The sequence below is a fragment of the Corylus avellana genome, chromosome 9, assembly GCF_965113065.1.
Source record: "Corylus avellana chromosome 9, dhCorAvel1.hap1.2, whole genome shotgun sequence".
NCBI classification, from domain to species: Eukaryota; Viridiplantae; Streptophyta; class Magnoliopsida; order Fagales; family Betulaceae; genus Corylus; species Corylus avellana.
In genome coordinates this window covers 19,740,932-19,759,615 of record NC_142498.1, presented here as the reverse complement: position 1 = coordinate 19,759,615, position 18,684 = coordinate 19,740,932, and the positions used below count along the sequence as shown (strand labels likewise).

The window sequence follows — 18,684 nt, the reverse complement described above, 5'->3', positions numbered from 1 at the left end:
CGCATATTAGCATAATGCCAGCCATTTCGTGCTTCTCCATGTCTCCCACGGAGAAGGTTCCTACTAAATACTCTCAGCAAGGCAAGATTCTTATTCTTTCTTTTGGTTTTGGTTCTTCGAAATTTTCTCGGAGAGTTTTTCTGTTTGTTTCTCAGGAAAGTTTTCTGTTTTTGAATTTTAACGGCTACTTGAGCTGCAGCTTGTCTGGTATGCTGCTTGAACTGCAGCTTGGCTGGTATAAACTGAGAATGCCTTTTTTTTTTTTTTCCTTGCTCGTTGTTAAATTGATGTTTTGTTGTATGAAATTAAGAGGACTGGCGCGTCTAGTTGAGGCATTAGTAAATAATGGCTACAGAATGTGGTTAATTGTTATGCATTTTGAGATCTAAGGTTTTGGTTAATTAATATCTCTTTTTGTACTCTCTAAATCCATTTGTGACTTTGGTTGCTGAAAGATCTTTGGAAACAAAGGAAAAGGAAACTTGAATGCTTGTAGTTGTATATTAGAGCAATGCTTGTACTCATTTATCCAATTAATTAAGTCATGTACTATTGTTTTTATTAGTTAAAGAAATCGAACAGTACCTTTAATAACAAACAGTGTGTTTTTATAACAAACAGTATCTAAAATTGGAACTGTATTTGTTGGGCTATTTCCTGTATTTCCTTTCTGTCCACCGAATTTCTAATTCTTTACTTTGGCAGGTTCGACGCTTGTTTGGTAGTCTGAAACCCATAAAAGAAAGTTGCTTTATGAGATTTGATGCTTTAGTCTTTGGGTTCCAAGGATTCAACTGAGTCATGATGGCACATGCTGGTTCAATGCGATTGTCCCATGAACTCAAGATATGTAGTGGTTATGGATGTAGTAACCAACATACTGTATGTGATCTGTATCTTTTTTTAATGTTTTTATTTCTGCATAGGAGTATCTTTTTTCCAGGAAAAAAATGCCGATCTTTTGTTTGTTTTTGTTTTGTTCACAGAATGTGATGGGAAAGGGTCGATTAAGCTTGGTGCACATCAATCTTTCATCGAATGGTTTGGTATGGTTACTATGGATCCAGACATTTATGTGCCTTTGTTGGTGTTTTATGCACATCTTCTAATGTTACTTTCATCACAGTTTCCCAAATGCTTGATATGTTCCCATGCATTCTTGTGTGTGGTACTGGTTTAGTGTTTTAGATATCTGCCCTTCATACTGCATGCGAAGGTTTCAGCAGTTCCATGCTTATAGTTTAGCATACAATGCCTTCAAGAATGTCTCTTTGTGTGTAAGATGAAGATTGAAATGTTCTCGTTTTTATGGAGTCTGAGGCAATGGAAAATTCTGTCTGTTGATGTCAGCGACAGGAAGCCTGGAGTCTCCATCTTTTGAGCAGTGTGCGTGGTACAATATGTCCTGTATCCTCCAGATGTAATGTTTTCTTGTGCCAATCTGTTCTAGCACCTAGCGGAGGAAATGAGACTTCTCTTATGAAATCTGCAACTGTGGTTTTAACGAGGTATCCATTTTTGGATTTTATGTTTTACCAACTTACACCCTGGGTTGACACTATTCCTGCACTTGCACTGTTAACAGGGTGAATGTATCTGATTATGATTCCAAATGGGATAAATGCTTAGCTCAAATGGGCGGTGGTTGTTAATGTTCTGCCCAGTGTTTGCTAAAAATTATTGTATTTTTCTTTCATGGCTTCTTTTCTTCCTCCTATAACATTTTTTATTCTAATATATCTTGCAGGTCATATGAGGCTCTACGTGGAAAGCCTCTTGCGCTTTTGATTCCAGCTGTTGGTGTTGTTGCTTTTGCTGCTTGGGGTCTTGGGCCACTCATGCGTCTGAGCAGAACTATATTTCTTCATGTATTTATTCAAATATTTTACCATGCCCTTTCTTAAATAGAGGTCAAATCCTTCAACTGGCTCATGCACTCCTTTATGACAATTTGCTGCAGAGAACTGATAGTAGTTGGAAGAAAAGTAGTTCATACTATGTTTTGACTTCTTATCTTCAGCCTTTGCTGCTATGGACTGGTGCAATACTAATCTGCAGGTGTATATCTATGTTGCAAGGAACTAGATTTCGGCTCTATTTCCAAACCCTCTATGTGCATTAATTATATTGGTACTAACAACAGTGTTATTTGTTTCAGAACATTGGATCGTGTAGTCCTACCTTCAGAAGCCAGTCAAGCTGTCAAAGAACGACTTTTGAATTTTGTACAATCGCTATCGACAGTGCTAGCATTTGCCTATTGTTCATCAAGGTGAGTATGGTGCTATGTTGCCTCTTAATGCCCTTCTCTCTCTCTCTCTCTGTGATTGGAGATTTGCTGGTTATCAAAAATATACTGCTGTGATCTGTTGTTTTCAATGACTTTGAGCTTAGCTTGTTGATTGTTCACTTATTGGTATTGTGGTTTAAATTATGATTTTATTTCGCATATCTTTTCCTCTGCAGCTTGATTCAACAGGGACAACAATTCTTTATGGAGACAAATGATCCCAGTGATGCAAGAAATGTATGCTTCGATTATTTTTCATCACACAACTTTCTTCTTTTCCTTATAATGTTTTTATTATTTGATGCGTATTGGTTTGCTGCAATAATGATGTTGGGAAAGGGAATATTTAATGGAGAAATACATGCAGTGAAATGTTAGGAGTCTTCTTGTTGGCCAGTAAACAATGAAGACAAATTTCAGAGGACAGTTGTAAAAATTATGTTAAATTGCATCTCCTCTTTACACCTTTTGACCTTTTTGAGGAAGCATTGTGGCATACTCCCCCCTCCTTTCCTCTTTTTACTTATTTTTACTATTATTATTATTATTTTGGCTCAAGGACTTGGGATATTATTTACCTATTATGATGACACTAATTTGAGAGCAAAAGCAAGTCTCATTTTACAACAGTTGATTCTTTCTTTGGCAGATGGGCTTCAGTTTTGCTGGGAAAGCTGTTTATACTGCAGTTTGGGTTGCTGCTGTCTCATTGTTCATGGAGTTGTTGGGTTACTCTACGCAAAGGTGGCTAACTGCCGGTGGTCTTGGCACAGTATTGCTCACGCTTGCTGGTCGTGAGGTACAGCTATATTTTCTGTCATATCATCCATTGAAATTGCTGCAGGTTTACTGTTTCTTGCACGCTGTACATCCTTGTAGGTCCCTGTAAAAGTTCTACCAGATTTACATTTTTTTAGCCCTTTGTTGTCAAGGTAAACGTTCTTTTTTGCACAGCTTGAATCATATTTTGATGTGTTCAGATATTTACCAATTTCCTTTCAAGTGTAATGATTCATGCAACACGGCCATTTGTTGTGAATGAATGGATTCAAACAAAGATTGAAGGCTATGAAGTTTCTGGCACAGTTGAGGTTTGTATTAAATTTTTTTTTGCTCAAACCTCTAAAAAAGGGCATTTACATGAGTGTAAAAGAAAAGAATATAATATGTATGTCTATCCTCTGATTGCCTTCCTCTGAACACAAGTAGAACTTTAAAGTTTGGTTGCTTTTGCAAAATGATAAGTACTCTGCCCAATCTACTGCTTTTTTTTTTTATTCCTCTAAAGCAAGCGTTTTATTTTATATTTTCCAGCATGTGGGTTGGTGGTCTCCAACAATTATAAGAGGTGCTGATCGTGAAGCAGTTCACATTCCAAACCACCAATTCACTGTTAATGTTGTGAGTAATCTTAGTCAGAAGACACATTGGCGCATCAAGACCCATCTTGCCATCAGTCACTTGGATGTTAATAAGATCAATGTGAGAAGAAATATTGGTTTGCCTGCCATTATATTTTTACGACCAAGGACTTTCTGTTGGTTCACCTGATATGAGCGACTTGGTTATCCCTATTCATTGTGCAGACTATTGTAGCTGACATGCGTAAGGTCTTGTCCAAAAATCCTCAAGTAGAGCAGCAAAGGTTGCACAGAAGAGTTTTTCTTGAAAATATCAATCCAGAAAATCAGGCTCTTATGGTAAGGCATTTCTCTTGATTTTTTTTTTTTTAAAGTTTCTTTTATGCAATATAAATTTTCAAATTTTTGTTATATTACCTGTCATTTTCGTTAGAATGTTTTAATACTGTATTCACATCTCTGACTTATATACAAAGAAGAATTGAAATATATATGATGAAAATGTGTTTTCATGGTGTCAATGAGCTCATAAAGAGCATTGCGATTTAAGTTTCAGCCCTCCAATTTGGACTGGTTGAGGGTTGCATCCCCACCTTTGAAAATAATGGGTTTGCTGACTTGTGGTTGAATGATGGTGTTAGTTGTTAATACATCTGCAAGATATATGTGTGTGTCCTAGCTATAGCTAGCAATTCCTCACTCAAGGCCAGAGAACATCTATCCACTTGCTTATGAAAGGTGCTCTTCTGAGCTCTTAATGGAAGTTTGGTAGGATTTCTAATTACACAGCTAAAGGGTCTATATTTCCTATGTGACATCTGGTTGGCGCATGTCCCCATGTTTTGAGTTCACCTTTTCCTTGCTTTTATCTCAGTTATGTATTTAGAAGACGTAAGAGTGCTATATTGCCTTTTTATGAATGGGGGTTAATCATGACTATTGGTTTTATTGCAAGTGCTAACATTTGTCCGTCGGGTAATATTGTTGCAGATTTTGATATCTTGCTTTGTGAAAACCTCACATTTTGAAGAGTACCTCTGTGTCAAGGTAAGACTACTATTAAATATTTCACTCAATGCTATTCATCTTGTGCAAACCAAGTAATATAATAATTATAATCATAGAGAGCGTACAGCCTTTTTAAAAAAAAATTCTATTTTTAAGTTGGTATTGTTATTATCTACATTGCTGTGATTGGATCCTTGAACAGTGATTAAATCTCCAAAATTGTAGCTGGAAGATTGTATTGGAAAACTTTTTGAATGAACTCTGATTTTAGATGCCAAATTAAATCTTAAGAAGTCTTCTTAAAGATGTCAAGAAACCATGAACCTTTATATGAAGTGGTTATACCTTTTTAACTAGATATTGGTCTGAGAGAGTAGGGTCCCTGTTTACCAGAATTAAAGGTCCTACATTTATTGCTTTTTGCCTGAAAATTTGGGGTTCTGGTATTTGGAGTAGGCATAAATTTCTTTTTCCTTTCTGGATGTTAGTTTGATTCCTTTTAACATGCTGTATTTTGCCATCAACATGAAATTTATCGCATTGACGGTTAACTAAATTAAACAGGAAGCAATACTGCTGGATCTTCTCAGAGTTATCAGCCATCATCGGGCGCGGCTTGCCACACCCATTCGCACAGTGCAGAAAATATACAGTGAGGCTGACTTGGAAAATATTCCGTTTGCTGACGCCATTTTCACTCGTTCGCGAGCAGCTGCTAACAATCCTGTCCTACTCATTGAACCCTCTTATAGAATCAGCAGTGATGATAAAAGTAAGGCTTCGGCTCGTCCAATACATAATGGAGAAAAAGACACCAAGGTTGAAGCAGTATCAACATCTGACTCCAAAGCAGATTCAAAGGCTGGATCAGACACAAGCTCAAGTTCTAAGACTTCATCAATTGAGATATCTGACAACGAAACCAGAAATTTGGTGTCTGATGGTTCAGCCCAAAACAACTCCAAAATGCTTCATCTCAAGCAAGAAGGCGCAGGAGATGTAGGGAAGGAGACAATGGAACCGAATTCCAAAGATTTAACTCCATGTGGGTCAATGGCTGAGAAGCCATTATCTGCTTCCCTGGAATCAGGCAGTGAAAAAATGGATAATGCTTCAGCCGATTTACAAGCGAAGCAAGATGGTGGGAGGGCTGTTGCATCTCAATCAACACCGAGGCTGCCCGTGGAAGAGAATATTGTTCTTGGTGTAGCCTTAGAAGGGTCAAAACGAACCCTTCCGATTGAGGAGGAAGGGGCTCCTTCTTCTTCGACGCATGTAGAGTCAAAAGAATTTACTGCTAGGAGAAATGGGTGCAAGTCTCCTACCGTTAGCAAAGATAAGAAAGATGGTCAAATGCCAGCAGTTCCTATCGGCACACAAAGCGATTAACTGTGCGAAGAAGGTGACGATTGCTGATATTATAAGTAATCTATGCTCCTACCAATTGAAGTTTCAAGTGTATGTGGCTGAGTTTTTAAAAGCTGCATTATTTGAAATCCCTTGATTGTAGTTTGTAAATAATTGTCGATTCAAACAGGCATTCACGGCAGACATGATGATTTGCCAGTGTTATTAGATAAGGTGAAATCTTGAATGGGATTTCACCATTTCATTTATGCTATTTTTATGTGTAATTCATCAAAGCAGGGGCGTTTAGTTCTCTTCAAGCACATCCTCTTTTGGGCAACCTTTGTAGAGGAATTACTTGCATAGTCACGGAAGCAATTCCAAATGAATAATGTTAGGGATTATCTTTTTATCCTCCAAAGTTAATGGAACTTTTAAAATTATCAGTAGAAGTAAACCATTCCAAATTTCGTGATAATCTTAGAAGTCACATTAACTTTGAGAGGATAAAAAGATGATCCCCAACCATCATTACTCTTCCAAATGGCATCTTTTATTGGTAACAAGGGGATTGGATTTGGGCATGCGCTTTTATCTCCAAAATGTGTGCATTTTCTGACCAATTAGTTAATTGAATGACCAACCTTTCCAAGTTTGGGAGATAAACCAAAAAAAAAAAAAAAAAAGGGGGTAAGGCAATAAAGAAAACAAATAAACAATACGTACTTATCACGGTCCACCGAAGAATGAATATGATTATACGTACTATGCAATGTATACAACCAGCAGCACAAGCCCACCAGCAGGGCTCCACTTGAGCATGGCAGGGCAGTTCTATATATTGAACATAATTTTTATCCGTCACTTGATACTTGATAAATTATTTCACCTAAGTATATTACTTTGGTTGATCACTAACAAATATGACAAAAGAAATGTCTTTTTAATGCATTTGACATGATTAATTAAATTAGTCATATTCATATTGACTTATATAATCACATACTCATGACTCCACTTTACCTTGACAAGACACGACCTATATATATATACCTGAATTGCCACCATTTTGAGTAGCCAAATCTCCGTTTTGCGGGTGCAAAATGTGTTCCCACTTTCACACATCACTGCATTGCCGCCCTCAAAATCCCAGCAGAAAACCAAACAATTCAAAGTTTTGAGGTTGCAAGTTGTACAAGATCCTTCCTAAGAATCTTGCCAGACTGATTCTTGGGTATAGAAGCTATAAATGCCACTCTCCTGATTTTCTTGTATGGAGCCACCTGTGAATATAACAGCAGCAGCTCAAGAATACAGTGACAACAAAGAATTTGACTACTCAATACTTCGACTCACCTGTCCCGCTACGAAGTCCATGACTGCGCCCTCAGATAAATTACTTCCAGCTTTTCTTACCACGTATGCCATGGGATACTCTCCAACCTCCTTATCAGGAAATCTAAAACACAAGAAATTAAACTGAGCTCTCTTTTTTTTTTTTTTTTAAAAAAAAAGGCAGGCAAATCACAAATTACTCCCTAGAAAAATCACCTTCCATGAAGTGCATTTTGTTTTTGTTTTGTTTTTGTTTTTGTTTTTTGTTTTTTTTTTCTAATTAAAAAGACAAAATGGGAGAGACTAGAGTAACTATTCTTCCTAGGCGACATGCGTAATCATAGTAGCACATGTCTTCCTAGGTGATATGCGAGTAGCACATGTCTGCCGAGAACCAATGACATGAGGAGCCTAAAGGAAACCCGAGTGTTCCTTCAAGCCGGTTGAATCATAGTTTGACTCAGTCCCACTGAGAATATTAGCGACACCCAAACTTATTTATTTTTTATGTGAATAGAGAAGACTTACGGTATAACAGCAACATCAGAGATTTCTGAATGAATAAGTAATAAGGCCTCTAGTTCCGCCGGGGGGACCTTAAGACATCAAGAGACAAATCAACGTACTTTCAAGACAATTTTTGTAACATTTTAGCCTGAAATATCTTTCCAAATGTAATATCAGAAACTAATCATATATAACTAAAGCAGAGTAGTTCTGTGAAGGACAAATTTAGAGAACTTAAAGATCAAGTATGAATGTTTCACCTGATATCCCTTGTATTTAATGAGCTCCTTCAACCTATCAACCACAAAAATGAAGCCATCATCGTCAATGTAGCAGAGATCTCCAGTTTTCAGCCATCCCTCCGGATCAAGAGTTAATGTTGTTGCTTCTGCATTCAGGAAATAACCTGCAACAACAACATTCCCAATATCAGTAAAAGGAAATGTGAACCGCAGACATAAAATTTCCAAGACATGTAAATTCGAAAAAAGGATCTGGCACTTGGCAAAACATTGAGGCGCTAGGAATAATAAATTCACTTTAATATCTGAATTAGCACGGGATTTGAGAAGTTCTCTTTGACCTTCAAAATCTTACAATTTGAACTCTTGAACTTTTAATTGCAGTCAATTTACTCCATCTATCAATTTTTGTCCTTAAAACCCCTAAAAAAATAAAATTACCTTTCAATTTTCTTCTTATAAAAAAAAAAAAAATTGAAAAAAAAAATGTAAAAAAAAGAAGAAAAAAATGTGGCCCAACTGTGGGTCACCTTGTGATTTTTTTTTTTAAAATTTTTTATTTTAATTTTTAATTTGAAATTAAGGGTAAATTTAGAATTTTATAAAAAAGTCAAGGTATAAACGTCATTGTCTCACTTTTAACCTTTAAAATTCGACTGAGGAGTTCAAATTGACAGCAATTAAAAATTTATGGGTTTAAATTGAGAAATTTTAAAGTTCAAAAGGCCGGTCAAATTGCGTAGTATTCACAGAAACCTTTAACATGAAAAGTAAGATAAAGTTGCATTGACTTATAAAATGAAATTACAATTAAAAATCTCACGCATAGTACGGACTACTCAATAATAAAATGTGACATTATATACAATGTCTTTAACATAAAAATATCCTTAAATGTCTTTAAAGGGTACTTCAATCGAAGAAGGCTATTACTTCGAATCTAATCCTCCTTTTTACTTGTCAACATGTTAAAAAAAAAAAAGAAAAAAAAAAGAGAATATCCTTAGATTTGTTTGACAGAACATTCAATTAAAAAATCAATAAATGGACTTCACAAAGTGACGAGCACAAAAAGTCAAAACTGTACCTTTCATGATGGGGGGACCTCTAAGCCAAATCTCACCGGTCCGGTTCACCGATAGAGCCTCACCGGTCTTCGGTTCCACAATCTTCGCTTCCATGTTCGGAGACAGCAGCCCCACCGTACCGTACCGCCTACTCTCCTCCAGCGAGTTCGTGGTCGCCCCAACCGCCGTCGATTCCGTCAACCCGTACGCCTGAAGAATGACCACCGTCGGATACCTCTCCACGACCTTCTCTATCACCTCCTTGCTCAGCGGGGCCCCACCACACGAAACCGTGCGCAGCGAGCTCAGGTCGTGCCTGGACCGTATCTCATCCGCGCCTTTCACGAGCGCCACCAGTACCGGCGGCACGAGCGAGGTGTTTGTGATCCGGTACTTCTCGATCGCCGAGAGCATATCGTGCATGTCGTACTTGGAGAGGATTACTGCCGTTGTTCCCGATGCGGGTAGCGCCAGCGCGTATATTAGACCGTAGATGTGAAACATTGGGGCGACGCAAAGGAACCTGTGCTCTCCTTCGTCTAATCCGAACCGACCGATGAGGATCTGAATCATCGCTATGAAGCTCTTGTGCGAAGTCTCCACGCCTTTGCTCGCACCGGTGGTACCTGATGAATAGAGAAGGGTTGCCGTGTCGTCCTGGTTGACTCGGTCCCTGACTCGGCGTGTCTCACTCGGCTGCTTCTTCAGCATTTCCTCCAACGTGGCCACGATCCTAGGGTTTTCAACGGCGGGTTTAGACTGCTCGTCGAGCAGTACGATTCGAAGGAGATTTGGCGACACGGAGAGTTTCGGGACGAGTTGGCGAGTCGTGAAAGCGAGGACCGGTTTCGAATCGGCGATCTGCTTGACGATTTCTCCTGCGGTGTTGAGGGGATTAGCGGTAGTTATTACGGCGCCTAGGGACATGGCGGCGAGACACACCGCGGGAACGAAGACGGAGTTTGGGGAGAGGATGAGGATGATGTGGCCTTTCCTGACGCCATTGTCGGAGAGAAACGTGGCGACGGAATCGACGGCTCGCCAGAGTTGGGCGAAGGTGAGTTGGCGGCCGGTGGAGGCGTCCACGAAGGCGACCTTGCCATGGTGGGCCCGGGACGAGATGAATGTGGTGACGTCCAGGGCGTGGTTGGGTGGGTGTGCAGTGGGCTTGCGTTTGCTGTAGAAGATGGAGTTGGACTTGCAGAAACCGCTCCTCGGGTCAATCGCCGGGTTGCCACTGTTCGGTGCCATTGGGATACGATGCCGTTTTCTGATAATTGTTTGAGTAGCTGACCTTTTACTGATGTTTGTGCCTGCTTGTTCGTCTTCTGTAAATTACTAAATTGTAAACTTGCACTGCTTTACCTACCGTTCTGAAAATGACCGCTTCCTTTTTTGTCTTTTGTTTCGTTCGGAAGTGTTAGCGCAGGCAGGACAAGAACCGGCGACAAAGTTCATTTTGGCCGATCATCTCAAGTGCGGAGATGATGTTGGGAAAGTCTCTACGTTACGTGAATAATGTATGTAATGTGGATAGAAGAAACTTAGATTTTTAGATTAAAATCTTTTTCAAACACAAAGTTAATCTCGTTACTTCAATTGAACGTGATTAAATAACTATACAATGGAAAGATAAAAGATACAAGCACAATTGCTAATTAATGGATAACAAGATAAGGGGACTACAGCAGCCGTCCTGACAATTGAAATTAGTTAAGTCTCTTTAATTAATTAAACTATTATTATTTTAAAATATTTATTAAACTATTATACTCTTACCTTAAACTTCAAATACTTCAAGAATCTCTAGACTCTCATAATTTGGTTTCTTTGGATTCTCTGGTTTCTTTAGCTTAAAAAATTTCAGCTTTTGGCTTCTTTGGATTTCGGCTTCAGCCTCCCTCCACGGCCACTGTAGTACTCAACTGGATTTTGCATTTTTGCTTCTTCCTTTCGGCTTTTTCTGATTATTTGGTTTCCTTACACCTTCAGGGTGCTTACTTTTAGGTGGAAAAAAATTCTCATTTTCTTTAATTTTTGTTTTAGTCCTAGTGGGCTTAATCCTTTGTTTAAGATAGCATTTGAAAGTTTAAAAAGTAGTATTGCTACCTCCTCTCAACAGAATCTCCGTGATCCTCTCCAACCGGCAACAACAATGTGTGTATATATATATATATATATATATATATATATATATATATATAACTTTTGTTTTTACCACATGACCTCTACAGATGGAGGGAATGAGCGGGAAAAAGGGGCAATCGGCTGCTGTAGAGTTAAAGAGAGAGATATCTCCGACGCCGAGAGAGGTGGCGGTACTTATGAGTACGATCTTCCTGGGTAGTCTGGGGATCGTACGCTTGGTAAATATTTTGGATTCGAGAGGGCTCTCCTTCATAGCAGATCTCCTTCACTTATTGGGAGTCGTTAAGCTTGGGTTCAACCTCGGGGAGGTGAAGACACATGCTTTCATTTTCGTTTCATCGATCATTGTTAACTATCTTTTTGCAGGGCTTTCACTGAATTCACTGCGACTGACAGAGCTACATCTGCCGGTTAAATTGTGTCATGGTTTCCTGCCGCAAGTCTACGTGGCAAAATGTCACATCATCTTTTTTTTTTTGTTTTGTTTTTTCACTCTACAAAAAAATGACTTGGCATCTTTTTCCCTTCTATTGTTATCTTCATTTTATTTCGATGCTACCTCAATTACAGCAAACTATATATTTATGCTGGGGTGTGCGAGATTGGTATATGTTGAAAATTGGGTTAGCTCAATTTCTTTACAAGCTATTGATATGATCTGTTTCTTTTATATATGCAGATATTGCTTACTAAAGGACAATCGGTGACATTTCTGGGTTATACATCTCTGGCTTATAATAATTTATGGTGCGCTTTTGTTGCCATCCTATTAGAAATTGTGAATGGTTTGATTCTTGCAGATTTTTGCTACTACTACCTGATCCTGTATGTATATATTATGCTTTTGATTTTGCAAACTTCCTAATTATATCTTATACTTTCCTAGGAACCACATTGTAAACATTTCCCCTTTGAATGCAGCGATTTTGATCAAGAACATGACATGCATCTCCCATTAGATCTGGTGTGAGCTTGGGATGCTTCAAAAAGTTTTGGTATATTTCTAGTTTAGCATAATTTTTCTAAGGTTTTGATAGTTTATTCTTGACATGATGTATCCTCATGGTGTTAGTTATCCTCACTGCTTTTTAGTCCAATAGTAGTCCTGAGCATGAACTTGTATGGTAAAATTATCGGAGGGATTCTTGCAATTGTTTCTCAAGATTCGAGTGCAATTTGATAAGAAATTGATAGAGCTCTTCAAGCAGATGACTGCAACCAATTCCGATCCAAAAATAGAGGTTTTGAATTTAATTTAATTTATTTTTTTTTAAAGGAATTTAAAATTTCTTAATTTAATTTGTTTGGCACCAAGTTTTTTTTTTTTTTCGATGCCAGTCTTGATTAGTAATTTAAAACCCTAGACAATTGGTTAATTTGGGTGGACCCAAACTCGATTGTACAAACCCTAACATACTAATTTTATGTTGAGTATACTTGTTATATGCATTTTTACTCACTAAGTCGTCGGACCCCATAGATTTGATTTGAGTAATTTTTGAGGAACTAGATCCTATATAGCTAAAGTCTAGATGTGACGCTAATGGAGCCACTCGACAGAATATAATCGAGATAGTTTTTATGTTATATTTGGTTAAGTGTAGGCCTTGATTTTATTAGAGAACAATTAAATTTGGTTTGTAATATATTTTGATAACTAATTATGATCAAGATAGTTCCAATCAAGGTTATGATCGATATTGTTGAAATTAAACCCTAATCTTGAAATTTCGAATGATATTGTAGGATAAAATTGTGCTATAACCTATAACCCCTTTGGTAGTCTTTGATATTATATAGGTAGTCTTTGATATTATATATGCTTTTGTAATCATGTTATTTGGGTTCAAAAGTTGAAAGAAATTCTGTTTCAATAATTTAAGCTGATTAGGGGAATTAGTTTATTTGATTTACTTCTTGAATTTTCCTTGATTTACAGAAAGAAAGTCGAGATCTCAAGTTATGAACGTCTCACAAATTTGGATGTAATTTTTTTTAATGTGTATTCAATATCCATTAGAAATTGACTTATCAGTGACATAGATCCGGTTGCTGTAGTCATCAAGTTGAGGAAGCTATTATCTGTTGGACTAGCAAAAGAGACTGAGAAGAAGGGGAAGTTCCTATTCAGAAACGCATGCCATTTGCACACGTTTGTTTTGCACGTTCAGAACTAGCAAGACCAACTAAAATGTAGTTTTGCACATTAGAAAACTAAAGTGAGAAGTTTTCTTTTGCTCCATGGTAATTGTAAAAATAACGTGTGAGCGACGGGAAAATAGTACCAAAAACATGTAGCACAACATTATAAACTATATTTTTTAAAATTTTAATTTTATTATTTCCTTATTTTTTAAAATTTTAATACTACTCTTTGCCACGTGTAAGTTTTTTATCGTGCTGATATGAATTTTCATCAGTTTTTTGGACGGGAGTGCTAACTCTGTTTTAATCAATAAGTGGGATATCATTTGTAATACGAATTAAAACTCAAGTGAGTAAAAATAAAATTGTTAAACCACGGAGGACAAACTTATGTGCCATTAGCTTTGGGTTATGCTAGTACATACAGCTTGGAGGAGAACTCTTTCAAAACAAGATACTCCATATGTTCCAAATTTCAATAAAATCGTATCTTCAATGGTAATTTGCAATCGTCCAAATAAGAATACTGTTCAGTTTTTTATTTAACAAGTATATAGCAGAATACATCGATTCTTACATTATGATTAATAATATAAAAATTACATTTATACTAGAGGGTTCTCTCCTTTTTGGGCTATAAGAATAAATGAAAATTTCAAAAAAGAAAAACATTTATTCATCTATGTGTTGTATTATGATTCATTTAATTTTTATATTAACGATTGAATTTCATGTCTTTATTCATTGCTTGTGAGAGAGAGAGAGAGAGACCCTGCTCAGTTGAAAGCCATACCTTATCTTTACAGAAACGAGAAACAGGATATCACCAATATTCTCGCCAGTCCATAATAAGCCACTACAAATTGTAGAGCTGGCCAATCATGAAATACAGAAAAGCCACGTGTTTTTTTTTTTTTTTGGTAATCTCTGAGATTGGACTCAATTAAGCTCGACACATGCAATCAGGAGCAGGATATGTATATATCGATTGCTTCTCCTTTCTTAAACGGATTTGCCCTTGTCTACTTTTATGCCCTTCCAGAACTGCTCCTTGGAACTCTGACCACTCCATGCTTCTATTAAGAAAGAGCTGGCCCAAGAGTGCCATGTTTGGTCTTATAGTCTTCAAGTTCAAGTAAGCTCGATGTCCCACCTGATGATACAAGTAAAGTTACATTTGTTCAAAGAATTTTGATATTTGTCGATAGAAGAATTAAATGCTTCAGTTTTATAGCATATTTGCAGGCTTTTGTTGCATTACACATAAAGATCTGGAATCACTAGCTAGGACATTATGAGCGCGTTTGCAAATGCAACTTTAAACCAAATCGCAAAAAGTGTATAGTTTAGAAGTGTGTTTTTTTTTAAAAAAAACAAATGCGGTTTAAAAACGTAGAAAAAAACTATGTTTTCAAATATCAGGCAAAGGAGTACGTTCTTAAAAACACATTATTTAAAAGCTAAACTCTGATTTTAAATGTCAAACCGCGACTTTACTGAACGTTTAATTGCGTTTTCAAAATGCACATTCTAAATCTCACTTTTTAAAGCCGCAAATTCAAACGGACCAACATATCATGACCCTCTATCCCATTGGTCTTACCATAACAAGTGGCCAGCCAGCAAGTCATGATCTGACGATTCTGATAATCTGACTTACTATAATCTTAATGAGGACATAATTTTACATAAATTTATCTGGAGATACTTACCAAAGCATTGTGCATATTGCCTGGAGAAGCAGAAATAAAGATGTCGCTCTGGATGCTCACATAATAATCAACCGCAGCCAATAAAGAAGCCTTGCCTTCAACCTTGGCCCGTTCCTCCACAGAGGCAAGGCTCTTCTTATCTTCCATTAGTGGAAACAATTTGCGCAAAGTTGAGATCCTCGCCTCTCCACCATAAACCTGAAAATCATAAATCCAAATATGAGATACATGTTTCAACTAATAACTACAGAGATATCTGACAAACCATATAAACCACCTTCTTGTCTAACGATTGCTCAGAATTTCAACTTAATGAAAAAATCATGAAAACCTTGTGGGAAGCAAGATAAAGGCGAGTATTATTGTCAAAGCCCAAAGCTGCTAGCAGCAATCCTATCTCTTCTGGAGTCAACGGGCACCGTCCCTGATTTCGCAACTCCTCATCAGTGAACTGAGAATTTAGGACCCTTCCTTGCCAAATCACCTGCCGGTATTTTGCAAGAGCCAGTTTCTCAGCTTTACCCCCGCCAAAATCACAAGCTGAGTGAGCAGCCATATCCTGCACGAGCACAATTTTTTTTTTTTTTTTTGGGTAGGTTATGAGGAAATAATGAGTAAATTGGTGGTCCTTATACCCTGCCCCAGATATTCACAAGAAATTCACGTAAATAAAAGACACTAAAGGCAGATGAGATGGTCTAGAAAGATGGTTGCTATTGGGAGTCCATCCTGGGGGCTTATTCTTTGTATTGGACCCACTACCTGCTACTGAGAGTCTGAGACCCTAGATACTTATCCCAGAAACTTTCATTTGCACAATTGGTCCAACACTAGTATTTGATAAGATATTAGTCCAAAAAACTCCAAAGATAACTTAAATCAACTCTAAATTGCCATAAAAGAAAATGAGAACATACTTTATCAAAGCGAAGATGTAATACGACAAATTTCTGAGCTTTCTGTTTCCCAATCTGATATTTTTTCTCCGAAAGGTACTCAGTCTTTGTTGCTTGGATTTTATTGGGAGGTGAACGGAGGCGATTGACAAGGGTGTCTCCTAAAGCCCTGATATGAGGAACAAAGGCTAGTGCTTGAAAGTTGACTTTACACCGTAGACACTGAATGTTTGCAGGCAAGTTGTCAAAAGTCAATCGGTGAGAGAATGGGGAGATAGCAGCAATTCCATAACTGCATCAGAGAAAACCCTTAATAAATTTGAAAAAGTATTTAGGATTGCAAACCTAGAGCGCCAACAAATAAATAAATATTGAGTATTGATACCTCAACATAAAGGGGGCTTTCCATATGAATCCAGGCAAAATGAAATAAAAACATCTATTACCGAAGAAAATTTGGCTAAAATCCAGATACCAATTAAATCATCAAGTTCTGGCATTAAGTATTTTAAGAAACAGGTGGCTTGACCGGTTTGTATATTATTATATATCTTAACCAAATATCTTGTTTCACGGAGCAACATTCCCAAGAACGAAATCTTTCACATTATCCCCTATTTTGAGAACTTCTCTAGAGCAAAAATGCTTTCCATGTTTTCCAGCGAAATCAGATCTAGCATGATCAGTGTAATAAAAGAATGACGGCCAAATGCCCATTGTAGTGACTAGTGAGTCTCCAAGCAATACCAGGAACCCAAATCAACTGCAACAGGAGGCATCTTATGGACAAGAGTAATATAAACTTAAAACCACCAACAAAGCAACAATTTTAAATCTCAAGAGTAGACGTAGTTATTCATTTACCTCTGCAATATGGGCAGGACATTTTCCAGATACCAATTAGCTGAAGCATGAACAGGCGCTGTCTTAATTCTGGTAGCTCGAATGCCCGTGGCATAATACTCCCTTGTGCTCCAAGAAAAATCACTAGGCAGCTCTTTCACTATTGAAACTTCATTGCTCAGGACATCAATAAAGTGGTCAACATCAAATATTTCTGTGAATGAACTGCAAAAGCATAACTAGTATAAATGCCTTACTTATTGGAAATAAATAAATAAACTGCAGGTAAGGTTGCAAAAGCTTACTCATAAAGTACCTTGAATCTTGCCACACAGGATTCACTTCTAGGTGAGGAATCACGAGGGTTGCATTCAAAATTTTAGCAACAGCAACTGCATCACAGATCTTTAGGAAACATGAAACAAAAAATGAAGTTATGTAGACATCTCTACAGCGGCAAAAAGTTTGCTACATAGTTGTTACAACAAATAACATCTCTCATTATGAATGTCTCTCCTATTCTCTCCAAAAGATACATCCTTACAGTAGATTGTTGGTTACTTACCCCCATCTTCTGCTGGTTCAATCCTCCATCAAGGAACACCTGGATATACCCACTAGAATTTTCCGGCACTAACACAAGACATTAAATGTGAGTACATGAGAAGACATTTCAGCACCCATCCGAAAAAATTCCTAACCAGCACTTCATCTCATGTACAAGTATAAGTAATGGACAAACCTATATATTATGCTCTATTTTCAGCACTCACTCACATGGTACATTTGTAGGCTTGGCACAGGGTTTCCATCCTTGGTTTGCCAAGGGAGACCAAAGTTTACTCTGCTGTTGAACCGACTAAAAAAAATCTCAGTGCAAACATCTTTACCATTTACATAAATTAAAAAAAAAAAAAAAAAAAAATGTCAAGTGCTCAGTTACTTACAAATTGGCCTTGTAAAGCGCCCTGTAATAGAGCCAAGTGCCTAGGTTTGGGAGCATTCCACTCCTGCAATGCAATGAAACAATTTCTTCATTCTTTTCAGTACAAATCATGGTTTAATCATATTAAAACCAGAATGACCACGTTTCAAGCAGAATTTTCCTAAAAAAAATTTGCAGTGCAAGTTAACAATAAAATACAGAAAATTTGGCATTTGATTTATTCAATTTAAACTGTAATCTTTATAGAAATCATAAATTACTTAGTAAGACACAGATTAAGTGACACACATAGAAATCAAATCACATTGACGCTATTTAGCTTATCTGATTCCCCACCGATTGAAATAAAATCATTTAAAATAAATGAATACAAATAAACAAAAGAGCTCGGACCACTTGCGAAGCCACTGAATCCTAGCATTTTCTAGTAACTTCACTCGCACAATCAGGTAAAAAAGAAAACTAATCATTCACTATAATCTGAGTGACGTACAGAGAAGATGGAAGGCGAGGCACGGCCCAGAGGGCCGAACAGATTGGGCAGGAAAACCGGCAAGAGGACCACGAAAAGCCCGGCAATAGCAGCTCTCTGGGACCCGCTGAAGTAGAGCTTCATTGCCCGTGGTTTTGGTGTCGACGGAATGTCTTTGGCGTATATGATTGAAACCCTAACCGTAGATTTCAGTCTGAAAGTGTGTGAACTTTGAATCTATGAAACTGGCACGAGTCGAGCAGAAGAAGATTTTAATAACTCTTTTCTTCTGTTCTTAAAAACTCAAGGTACCTGGTAAGTGGCACCTGCAGTTACTCCCTTCCCTCCATCTACGTTCCAGAAAA

At 37.5% G+C, this 18,684-nt stretch overlaps 4 protein-coding genes across 9 annotated transcripts; 2 read left to right on the top strand and 2 right to left on the bottom strand.

Moving 5' to 3' along the window:
• Positions 1–146: 146 nt before the first annotated feature.
• On the top strand, positions 147–6,297 carry LOC132189064 (mechanosensitive ion channel protein 3, chloroplastic-like). The gene is made up of 14 exons (XM_059603550.2): positions 147–235; positions 706–882; positions 987–1,046; positions 1,351–1,508; positions 1,748–1,868; positions 1,961–2,058; positions 2,159–2,272; positions 2,467–2,527; positions 2,940–3,089; positions 3,271–3,381; positions 3,605–3,772; positions 3,877–3,990; positions 4,642–4,698; positions 5,224–6,297. Exons 2-14 carry the CDS (start codon positions 802–804, stop codon positions 6,046–6,048), a joined length of 2,118 nt encoding a protein of 705 aa, XP_059459533.2. The 5' UTR covers positions 147–235; positions 706–801; the 3' UTR covers positions 6,049–6,297.
• A 460-nt stretch (positions 6,298–6,757) lies between these two features.
• LOC132189066 (putative CoA ligase CCL5) lies at positions 6,758–10,408 on the bottom strand. 3 transcript variants are annotated; one of them, XM_059603556.2, is made up of 5 exons: positions 9,178–10,408; positions 8,109–8,254; positions 7,870–7,937; positions 7,363–7,465; positions 6,758–7,289 (listed from the first exon to the last, which is right to left on the bottom strand). In XM_059603556.2, the coding sequence occupies exons 1-5, from the start codon at positions 10,406–10,408 to the stop codon at positions 7,176–7,178; spliced, it is 1,662 nt and encodes a 553-aa protein (XP_059459539.2). In that variant the 3' UTR covers positions 6,758–7,175. The 3 variants fall into 3 exon arrangements, 1 of the variants encoding a protein (XP_059459539.2); XR_009441002.2 differs by lacking the exon at positions 6,758–7,289 and having other exon boundaries at positions 7,436–7,465; positions 7,870–8,005; XR_009441003.2 differs by lacking the exon at positions 6,758–7,289 and having other exon boundaries at positions 7,436–7,465; positions 7,870–7,996.
• A 184-nt stretch (positions 10,409–10,592) lies between these two features.
• LOC132189067 (uncharacterized) lies at positions 10,593–12,528 on the top strand. Of its 3 annotated transcripts, none has more exons than XM_088510356.1 (4): positions 10,593–10,677; positions 11,392–11,613; positions 11,985–12,052; positions 12,227–12,528. In XM_088510356.1, the coding sequence occupies exons 1-4, from the start codon at positions 10,642–10,644 to the stop codon at positions 12,273–12,275; spliced, it is 375 nt and encodes a 124-aa protein (XP_088366482.1). In that variant the 5' UTR covers positions 10,593–10,641; the 3' UTR covers positions 12,276–12,528. The 3 variants fall into 3 exon arrangements, with proteins under 3 accessions (XP_088366482.1, XP_088366481.1, XP_059459541.2); XM_088510355.1 differs by having other exon boundaries at positions 12,192–12,528; XM_059603558.2 differs by having other exon boundaries at positions 11,985–12,130.
• Positions 12,529–14,226: 1,698 nt separating this feature from the next.
• On the bottom strand, positions 14,227–18,684 carry LOC132190653 (O-fucosyltransferase 31). Of its 2 annotated transcripts, none has more exons than XM_059605692.2 (10): positions 18,341–18,684; positions 17,849–17,911; positions 17,679–17,760; positions 17,467–17,534; positions 17,218–17,306; positions 16,923–17,126; positions 16,080–16,350; positions 15,494–15,721; positions 15,163–15,360; positions 14,227–14,603 (listed from the first exon to the last, which is right to left on the bottom strand). In XM_059605692.2, the coding sequence occupies exons 1-10, from the start codon at positions 18,461–18,463 to the stop codon at positions 14,394–14,396; spliced, it is 1,536 nt and encodes a 511-aa protein (XP_059461675.2). In that variant the 5' UTR covers positions 18,464–18,684; the 3' UTR covers positions 14,227–14,393. The 2 variants fall into 2 exon arrangements, with proteins under 2 accessions (XP_059461675.2, XP_059461676.2); XM_059605693.2 differs by having other exon boundaries at positions 17,679–17,748.

What these genes read in the sequence shown, in the direction of transcription:
- LOC132190653 (XM_059605692.2), bottom strand. Translation starts at nt 18,463, where the DNA reads ATGAAGCTCTACTTCAGCGGGTCCCAGAGAGCTGCTATTGCCGGGCTT. An exon ending in CCTGTGTGGCAAGATTCAAG is followed by an intron (nt 17,127 to 17,217) that starts GTACTTTATGAG and finishes ATGCTTTTGCAG; the next exon opens with TTCATTCACAGAAATATTTG. An exon ending in GCAATATGCACAATGCTTTG is followed by an intron (nt 14,604 to 15,162) that starts GTAAGTATCTCC and finishes TTGTATCATCAG; the next exon opens with GTGGGACATCGAGCTTACTT.
- LOC132189067 (XM_059603558.2), top strand. Translation starts at nt 10,642, where the DNA reads ATGATGTTGGGAAAGTCTCTACGTTACGTGAATAAT. An exon ending in CTCTACGTTACGTGAATAAT is followed by an intron (nt 10,678 to 11,391) that starts GTATGTAATGTG and finishes TGACCTCTACAG; the next exon opens with ATGGAGGGAATGAGCGGGAA. An exon ending in TTGGGTTCAACCTCGGGGAG is followed by an intron (nt 11,614 to 11,984) that starts GTGAAGACACAT and finishes TTATATATGCAG; the next exon opens with ATATTGCTTACTAAAGGACA.
- LOC132189064 (XM_059603550.2), top strand. Translation starts at nt 802, where the DNA reads ATGATGGCACATGCTGGTTCAATGCGATTGTCCCATGAACTCAAGATA. An exon ending in CAGAAAATCAGGCTCTTATG is followed by an intron (nt 3,991 to 4,641) that starts GTAAGGCATTTC and finishes ATATTGTTGCAG; the next exon opens with ATTTTGATATCTTGCTTTGT. An exon ending in AAGAGTACCTCTGTGTCAAG is followed by an intron (nt 4,699 to 5,223) that starts GTAAGACTACTA and finishes TAAATTAAACAG; the next exon opens with GAAGCAATACTGCTGGATCT.
- LOC132189066 (XM_059603556.2), bottom strand. Translation starts at nt 10,408, where the DNA reads ATGGCACCGAACAGTGGCAACCCGGCGATTGACCCGAGGAGCGGTTTC. An exon ending in TCTGATGTTGCTGTTATACC is followed by an intron (nt 7,466 to 7,869) that starts GTAAGTCTTCTC and finishes CTTGTGTTTTAG; the next exon opens with ATTTCCTGATAAGGAGGTTG. An exon ending in TGGACTTCGTAGCGGGACAG is followed by an intron (nt 7,290 to 7,362) that starts GTGAGTCGAAGT and finishes TTATATTCACAG; the next exon opens with GTGGCTCCATACAAGAAAAT.